The 10000-nt window shown below is 50.3% G+C and overlaps 1 protein-coding gene across 1 annotated transcript; it reads left to right on the top strand.

Moving 5' to 3' along the window:
* Positions 1–6579: 6579 nt before the first annotated feature.
* LOC138859706 (uncharacterized) lies at positions 6580–7518 on the top strand. The gene has a single exon (XM_070115621.1). The coding sequence runs from the start codon at positions 6580–6582 to the stop codon at positions 7516–7518; it is 939 nt and encodes a 312-aa protein (XP_069971722.1).
* The last annotated feature ends 2482 nt before the right edge of the window (positions 7519–10000 follow it).

Here is a 10000-nt window from a genome sequence, read left to right on the forward strand (position 1 = left end):
TCATTATTATTATTATTATTATTATTATCATTATCATTTTTATCAATATCATTGCCATTATCATGTATCAATATCATTACTGTTATTATCATTATAGTTATTATTAGTAGTAGTATTGCCGTTATCAGTATTAATACCAATGCTATTATCATTTCTATCAGTATTATTATTATTATTATTATCATTATAACAATAATGCTATTAACTATAATTAAAATAACAATATTTATACCAACAACAACAACAACAACAATAATAATAATAATAATAGGGAGTGATAGTAATGATAATGTAGCGGCTCCTGATTGGCCGTCAACGCAGGACCGCACCTGACACGCGATTGGCCGACTCCCGCCGTGGAACCGCCCACATCGGCGGTCAGGTTCTTAAGCAGCCGGACCTGAGGCGGAATCTTCTTTTCTCCACTCAGAAGTTGACCTGACTATCACTTTTTAACACACACAGGTCCTCTCCCCTGTTGTGTACACACAACACAGGTCCTCTCCCCTGTGGTTTACAGAGAGAGATCACCCAATTGGAGAGACATTATTGTCACCCACTTGGCGTGATCCTCCTGAGCAAAAGCCATCAGACTTGAGCTTGACTGATACTTTTTGACAACAGACTACACAGAGAGCTCCGCCAATTTATCGTGGTTCGCCGCGATAATTGGCCAGGTCTTCTCTTGTAAGTGCCCCACTACCGTTCCCTTGGAGAGCGAGGTTACAAACCTGGTCTGGACCCTCTGGTCCTGGACATAGTTTGTGGCCACGCACCAAGGGCGACTTTTCGGTGCTTAACCCTTGCCCTCTCCTTCTGATTTCTGGTGCAGCCTGGGCCTGCGGGAAACGCCGATTTCCAACATTCGCCTGGGCTGCGGTGACGTGATCAACCCCCCCACCCCCCCTTATAGCAGGATTGGGGTGCAGAGCGTTTACCACACCACACCAGCCCACCCAGGGGGATCTCCTGTCCTGTGGTGCTGAAGGGTCGAGAGCTTTTTTTTTGAGGCCCTTCATAAGACCTCACCCTGAGAGCAGGTATAAGGATAGTCCCCGAAAGGGGACCAATCTGTCTTATACTCTCTCCATGACCACAAAATGAATCAGACCATGGCAGTCACCCTGGAGCCTTTCAAGATTGCAGGGGTGCGAAAGAAAAAACAAAAACAGGCCGAACGTGTCCGACCTGCTGAACCAAGCAAGGACAAGACAGAAACATCAACCACAAAGTCTGTACATGCACACCAGACTGAGGGAAACCTGAACTCTCCTCAGAACTCCCTCAGTCAAGAAGGGGCTCCAGCTGAACCAGCCAAACCAACTGCCCCCACTTCTAAAGGCCTTAAACCCCTGCGAAGGGGAGGCGTGAAGCGACGAAGGGTGGAAACTGACTCTGAAGAAGAGGCAGAGCACACCCCAAGTCGACTAACGCGGTTTAAGGTACCAAAAAAAACTGAAGACTTCGACAATGCATACCAACTGGTTAGGGCATTGGAGAAGGAAAGAAACGTCAGACTCTCAATCCGAATCTGTAGAGATGAGGGCATGATCATTGCCCCCAAAGACAAAGCCACCGTGAACTTCCTGCAGGAAATCAAGGTGCTAAAAGACGGGAGAAAAGTGTGTATCTCACCACTGACCTCCCAAGAGAAAAAATCCAAGATGGTGCTACTTGGTTTCCCACTAGGGTTCGACGTGGCGGTGGTCACGTCTCTCCCACAAGTGGTGGAGGCTTCCCGCATGACCAAAGGGAAGTCTCCAACCAGGCAAGTTCTGGTTATCCCCAATCACCACCCTTGATCTGGGTAACTGGGGCTCATACAAGCTCAGGACATATGTGCCAGAGCCCTTGAGGTGCTTCACGTGCCAGAAATTTGGGCATCACCAGTCCAACTGCAAGGCCAAAGCCAAATGTGGTGTATGCAGCGAGGCACACGAAACAGAACTGTGTATCAAGGCACACAAAGATGGCCAGAAAGACACAACAGCCAAGTGTCCAAACTGTGCCAAGAAACATCATGCTTGGAGCCTGGCTTGCTCTGTCAGGAAACAGGCAGTGATTAAAAAGCAGGAGCTAGCCAAAAAACGTCCTGACTTTGTCCCTGCGCCCCCAGGCACCTACGTCTGGGGCCAAAACAAGAGAGAAAAGAATCCCCGACCTCCTAAGAGGAAGGAGTCGCCCCCACAGCCAAAACTGGATACCTCTAACAGAGAGGAATTCCCCAAACTTGTTAGTGGCAAAACCACAAAAAAGAACCAAAGGGAAAAAGGTTCAAAGACCACAGCAAAGGTCCCCCCAGTAGAGGATAATCTTTTCTTTGACGAGAAAGATATGACTCTCCTGTTGAGTGCTGTAGTTTCTGCAGTAGCAACAGCCTTGGGGAGGACCAGTGAGGAAGCGGACAAAGCAGTGCAGGTCGCCATGACAGCTATGACCCAAGCTGTGGCAGCTCTGAAGGGAAGGAAGCTAGAAGCCTCAAACCGAAAACGAGCAGCGCTCCCCTCCCTAAATCCTCGGATGGCAGGCTAGCTTCGGGAGAAGAATTACGTGAAACCCCAGCTAGTCTGTCAGGACAGGCTGAAACTGTGCAGCAGAAGCCCCCACTGCAGGCCGAGTCTGTGCAGCCAAAGTCTCGTCCCTTGACCCGAGGTGGCACTTCCAACCAGGGGTCTACACCCCTCGGTAGACCCTTAACCGGAGTGTCTCACTTAGAGGAAGTTGTACAATCCTCAATCAACGAGGACCTATAATTATCTGATGCCACCAGCACTGGGGCATCTGAAGCTGAAGCAAGTGACTCTGAGTAACAATCATGGCACACAATCTAAGCATTCTGCAGTGGAATATCTGTAGCTATAAAAGCAAGAACTCCTTCCTCCAGTCAATAGTGCGAGCAAGGAGCATTGACGTCGTCATGCTCCAGGAAACACTAACTATGGGATCCGTGTGCTTCTCAGGATATCATGCCTTCACCACTCCAAACCTGGATGGTGCTAGAGGCCTGATGACCCTGGTAAAAGAAGCTATACCGTGCTCCTTAATAGCCAACCCGCCGCACTGTGGAGATGGTGTTGAATCTCTTGCTGTTGAGATTCAGCTACCTGGGGGCCCTATTAAAATATATAATATCTATAGCAAACCACTGTGTGAGAGCTTAGATCTAAATCAGGTCTGTGCTACTGCAACACAAGACCGAGTGATCATAGGGGGAGACTTCAAGGCACACATAGCCATGCTGAATCCCCGCAGAAGGCCGAACGCAGCAGGCATTCACATAGCAGAAGTGCTTGAGACGTTCCCTGAGATCGCTCTTCTCAACACCAAAGAACCAACACATGTGAAGGGAGGGGTCCTAGACCTCACCTTTGCCACTGCAACAATGGAGAGAATTCGGTGGTGTGTCGATGATACGGTTACTAGTGATCACTACGGCATAGTCACCACACTGATGGATGCAGGTCCAGCCCAAAGACCACATCACATTCCCAAATGGAAAACAGACAAGGCCAACTGGTTTGCCTTCCAGGAAGGCTTTGTTCGATGTCTGAAAGACAATGAACCCAACAATAATGAAAATGTGGATGTGCTAGAGGCAAGGCTAATCCAGACCATAAACCAGGCAGCCTCACAAACCATCCCCAAAACTCGCCCATGGTCCAGAACTCACAAAGACGCCTGGTACTATAATGACGAGATCAAAGAGGTCAACCACAGGGTTAATATGTGCAGAAAAAACTTCCATCGGCAAAGATCTCCCGACAATCTGGCCCTGTTGAGGGAAGCTGTCGTGGATGCCAAGGAAACTGCCAAATGGGTAAGGCAGGAAAAATGGCTGGAATGGTGCCAAACTTTTGGGCACCAGACCAGCCTTACAGAGTTGTGGAAACGGGTCAGGCAAGCGACAAGCCGCCAAGCCCCGAAATGCACTCATCATGACCCACAATCAGAGGCTAACAGATTGGTGCTTGAGTTCTCAGCCAGAACCAGCACCAACAATCTGCCTCCAATGATGAGAAAAAAACAACCAAACTTAAATCCAGAAAGACTTGCTCTCATAAGAGACAAGGCACTCGAAGCTGATTAAACGGATGCCTTGTTCTCTCTTAGGGAACTAAGAAAATCATACAAATCCAGTTCTGGGTCAGCACCGGGATCTGATGGGATCTCCTACCCCATCATTTCGCATTTAAGTCTTGCAGGTTATCAACAAATCCTGGCAAACTGCCACGGTGCCCCAGAACTGGAAACAAGCCACAATAGTTCCCATCCCAAAACCAAAGGAGCCTGGCAAGTACCGTCCCATCTCTCTTCTCAGCTGCCTGGGTAAAACAGCAGAGAAGATGGTACTCAACAGGCTCCGATGGAAAACGGGCCCCCCCTCATGAACACCTGCACGGGTTCACAATGGGTAAGAGCACTGCTCATAGCATTTCCACACTCTTAAGCACAATCTGCACCTCGCCTGCCGTGGTTGTCTTCCTTGACCTGGAGAAGGCTTTTGAACTGGCAAGTCCGCTTGCCATTCAAGAGACCCTAATCCACAAAGGAGTCAAAGGTAGACTCTTGGCCTGGATAGCTGACTATTTTAAAAATAGATCAGCAAATGTCAGATTTCAAGGCCACCTCTCACAGCACATGCCACTTGAAAATGGAACTCCTCAGGGAGGGGTTCTTAGTCCAGCCCTGTTTAATACCCTCATGTCCAACATACTCGACATTCACCTGCCAGAGGGATGCAAGATCATCTCTTTATGCAAATGACTTGGCAATCATAGCCTCTGGCAATCACTGCCTAACTAGAGCTCAGCGTTGTCTGAACCTGGTGTCTGAAGAGTGTTGTAGGCTCTGAGAACTAATGTCAGAAACAAAAAACTCACTATACAAGGTATGGATCTGGAATGGGTGAAATACTATCTATACCTTGGTGTATGGACAGGACACACTTACTTTCAAAAAGGAGATCCAATACCTGCTTGACAGAACCAAGGAAAGGCTGTCTGTCATGAAGGTCATGACAGGGAGACACATAGGAGCAGGACACAAAGTACTAAGATCATTCTATGTACATGCTGTCTGTCCTATTATTGACTATGTATCTATCGCCCTCATTGCTTCCAGTACATCATTAAAAGAAAAACTGGAAACAATACAAAACGAAGAAGCCAGGATAATTCTAGGTGCACCTAAGTGGACAAATGTAATCAACCTCTTCATGGAAGCTGATTTACCGTCCATGGACACCAGAATTGATCTAATGGCAGCACAGTTCCTTTCCAAGGTCCTGCAGGCACCCAAAAACTCCTATCTAAGACAAAGAGTTCTCAGACGCCTAAAACAAGATTACCAGTTGTTTGCGGACAATTCCTGGCTCACACATAGAGCCAGAGTTTTGATACACTTTCAGCTAAAAGAATCATTGCTTGCCAAGGGTATGGACTCCCCTCATCCTGATTACAAAGAACCCCCGCCGTGGGCAAACGAAATGATCGAATTCTCAATTCTAAATCTCACAATGAGAAAAGATCAATATTCCATGCCTAACCTAAAGGCACAAGCACAAAGGGTCATTGATCAAATAACTCCGCCGGGTAGTATAACATACTACACGGACGGATCCGTGTGAGGTCACTGACAATGCCTCAACGCTTCAGGCTGAAACGGTTGCGATCATGGAAGCACTGACACACGCGTCCCTGAGGGGAGGACACGTTGTCATTCACACAGATTCAAGAGCAACTATTGACAGCTTACAGCATAGCATGCCCCCAGATAACATCTACCTCTTGACGACAGTGCTAAACATAGCCCAAAGAATCCTTAGTCAAGGTAGAAGAATCATCATAAACCGGGTCCCAAGCCACATAGGCATACAAAGGAACAAGCTTGCTGATAAACTAGCCGAATAGGGCAGGGGTATGCCCCATCCTCCATGATCGTTAAACCCAGCCAAAGGGGACTGAGCCAAGGTACCAAAGCTGCAGCGTGTGCGGTCCTCCAGGGAGCACATAGAGAAAATATCACAAAATCACTCGCTGCCAAGTGGTACTCAGATGCTTCAGGCTATGAGCCACTGGCCCTTCCTCCAAATACAAAAAGAGGTACCGGTCATACTATTCAGACCAAGACTAGGTTACCAATGAGCTTGGCAAATTATTGAGAATGAGACTGCCAGGTTATGCAAACACTGCGGCGAGTCTAATGCCACCTTGTTACATTACTTGCAGAATTGTGTACACACACAATTTCTGAGGCAGGGACCAGCCACCACAGCCGCCGGGCTGGTAAAAAGGGTCTGCAACATGCTTACCCCGTGGCAGCTGGATCGCTTGCTTGCAATTCAGCCACCGCGATAAGCATGCAGTTCAAAGAAAACATCTGAGTTAACTAGAAATAGTTAATACAGGCCGGGCCACTCCAGAGAAAAGGCCCGGGCGAAGCATGACCGCAAATCTAACTGAACTGAACAAACCTGACTATACTTGTACTCGGTTCCTCAAAATAAAGAGATAAAAATCCAGTCTGGTTTCTTAACCTCTACACTGGTGACCCTCGGAGTGAACCAAGTTTTTACACAAGATGTCAGCAACACACAGGACGCTACCAATCTGCTCTCTGGCCAGCCTGCCGGAATGTTTTTTTCAAGTGGAGCAGGAATTCCTCCTCAGGAATATAACCACACAGACCACTAAATTCCGCCTGCTGGTCACTAGCCTCCCGCCAGAACTTCTCCTGACCGTCAGCGACCTCCTGAATGATCATCGATGCGCCACTTACGATGAGCTTAAGGAGGCCATTCTTAGGCGAGCAGCACCTAACCCACTGACCGCGTTAAGCTCCTTTCTGTCGTCTAACGCCGCGGACAACCGTACCCCCACAGAAATCCTTCACCACTTCCAGCGCCTCCTCACCCGCACCGGCACTACGCTCCCACCTGACGTCATGCGCTCCCTCTTCCTCAAGCGGCTGCCCGCTGATATCCAGCAAATCCTGCTGGTGTCAGACGCCCCCTTGGAGCAACTTGCCCTGCAAGCCGATGCGATGCTCGTAGCTAGGGCACCCACATCCGCCGTGACGTTGGGAGCCCTCGCAGCCCATGTCACCACACTATCCGAGGCTGTGCAGAAGATACCCACACAGGAACGTTCTCACTCCCGGCCTTGCTTTCGCACCCCTTCGCCACCACGCTTTGAACGGGACATCAGGCGCTCTGCATCGCCCAACTGCCAGCCTCGCTTCCACGTTCCTTCACCGCCGCACAAAGAGTGGAGGAAACCGCGGAAACTGGGCGCGCCTGTCTTTCGCGGACCTCGAAGGCGTTTATTGTACGCCCAATATGCCGCCTCCTCCCTACGTTTCCTCGTCGACACAGGGGCCGAGGTCAGCCTCCTCCCGGCCTCCCACAGGGATAAACGCTTCCCCTCCTCCCGCACTCTGGAAGCTGCCAACACATCGCCCATCAACACCTACGGCGAGCGTTCGAGGACCCTCTCGCTGGAAGGCGAGCCCGCCCAATGATTCCAGTGGATCTTCCTCGTCGCCGACGTCCCACAACCCATCATCGGTGCCGACTTCTTGGCGCACTACGGTCTGACGGTTGATCTTCAAAGTATGGCCCTGATCCACCAATCCGGGGCCCGCACGCACGCGACTCCGGCTCTGGTAAGTGCCCCCCTAATATATACAGTGCTTCCCAGGACCTGCGCCTTCAAGAACATCCTGCGGGAATTCCTGGCCTTAACCAAGCCGATCAACCGGGCCACCCAACCACGGCACGAAGTCCGGCACCACATCGTGACCCACGGTCCTCCTGCCCATTCTCGCTGCCGTCCGCTCGCCCTCGACAGATGTTGCAGTGCCAGGGCGGAGTTCGACCATATGATGCAGTTGGGGATTATACGCCCTTCCAGCAGTCAATGGGCGGCCCCTCTGCATCTGGTGAAGAAGAAGGACGGTGACTGGCGCCCGTGCGGTGCTTACCGTCACCTGAATATGATCACCGCCCCCGACAGATACCCTCTGCCGCACCTGCACTCCTTCTCCCACGAGAAGGAGTGGATGTACTGTCTTTTCCAGGATCGACCTCGTGCGGGCCTTCCACCAAATCCCGATCGCTGAGGAGGACATCCCCAAGACGGCCGTGATTACACCTTTCGGCCTCTTCGAATTCCTCAGGATGCCCTTCGGTCTCCGGAACGCCGCTCAGACCTTCTAGCGATTCATAAACGACGTGACTCGCGGCCTTGAGGGCGTCTTCGCTTACATCGACGACATTCTCGTCGCCAGCACCTCAGAAGCAGACCACGCCCGCTATCTCCGCGCCCTCTTCGGCAAACTGCAAGAAGCGGGCGTCGTCATCAACCCGGGAAAATGCCAGTTCGGTGTCGCTTCCCTCTCCTTCCTCGGCCACACCGTCACCCCCCAAGGCATCACCCCTGCGCAAGAGGTCACCGCTATAAGGAAGTTCCCCAGACCAGCGACCAAGAAACAGCTGCGGAAATTCCTGGGCATGTTTAACTTCTTCAGAAGGTTCGTCCCCGGGTGTGCCCAGCCCTTCAAGCCTTTTCACGCCCTGATCACACCTAACAGGGCCAGCAGAAACACCAAAATCGAGTGGACGTCCCCGACAAATGAATCCTTCGAAGCTTGCAAAGAAGCCCTTGCCTCTGCCACCCTACTTAACCACCCTCTGCCGGAAACTTCTCTCAGCATAGCGGTCGACGCCTCCGACACTGCCATCGGTGCGGTCCTCCAGCAACGTCAGGTTAAGCAATGGCAACCCCTTGCCTTCTTTTCGCAGACACTGTCGCCACGCCAGTCACGGTACAGTGCCTTTGGAAGAGAACTCCTGGCAGCATACTCTGCGGTGAAGCATTTCCAGCCGTTTGTAGAGGAAAAGAATTCCACATCCTGACAGACCATAAACTCCTCACCTTCGCCTTATACTCGAGAACCCACCGGCAATCCCATCGCGAGGAGTGCCACCTGGACTACATCTCGCAGTTCACGACGGACATCCGGCACATTCGGGGTGTGGACAACGAGGCCGCCGATGCTCTATCGAGGGTTACCATATCCGCAGCGACCCTCACCGACGACGCAGTGGATTATCATCTGGTCAGCAGAGCGCAACGGCAGGACGCGTCCATGACTCCTCTCATCGAGGGCCAGTCTTCCCTTAACCTTGAGAGAGTCAGGATCCCGAACTCCCGCGATGACCTCTGCGATGTCTCCCCCGACCATACATCCTGCCTTCCCTCCATCGACGATTCTTCGATGCCTACCACCAGCATCGCGGCATCCGGGCCACCCAACACCTCATCCGCAGCAAGGTCATCTGGCCCTCCATCAACAAAGATGTTCGGCAGTGGTGTCGCTCGTGCCTCGAATGCCAGAGGACCAAGATCCACAGGCACACAAAATCTCCTCTCCAGACCTTCCCCATTCCAGATGAGAGGTTCCAAAACGTCCACATTGACATAGTGGGACCCCTACCCATGGACGACGGCTTCACCTATATCGTGACGATGATTGACCGGTTCACCAGATGGCCAGAGGCAACACCCATCCGCTACATCACCGCAGCGATAGTCGCCAAGACCTTCATTAACACCTGGGTCTCCCGCTTCGGCACTCCGGACACCTCATGATACATCGACATGAACGGTCAGAAAATACAGACAGATACATGACATTAGAAATACACACTGACTACATCTACAGAGAAGAAATGGGCACTCCGTTATATATATATATATATATATATATATATATATATATATATATATATATATATATATATATGTATATATAAATATATGTATATATATATATATATATATATGTATATATATATGTGTGTGTGTGTGTGTGTGTGTGTGTGTGTGTGTGTGTGTGTGTGTGTGTGTGTGTGTGTGTGTGTGTGTGTCTATTTATCTATCTGTCTATATATATGGACATATATATATGTATATATGGACCTCTCTCTGCATATATATGC

This window comes from Penaeus vannamei, chromosome 3 (assembly GCF_042767895.1).
Source record: "Penaeus vannamei isolate JL-2024 chromosome 3, ASM4276789v1, whole genome shotgun sequence".
Lineage (NCBI taxonomy): Eukaryota > Metazoa > Arthropoda > Malacostraca > Decapoda > Penaeidae > Penaeus > Penaeus vannamei.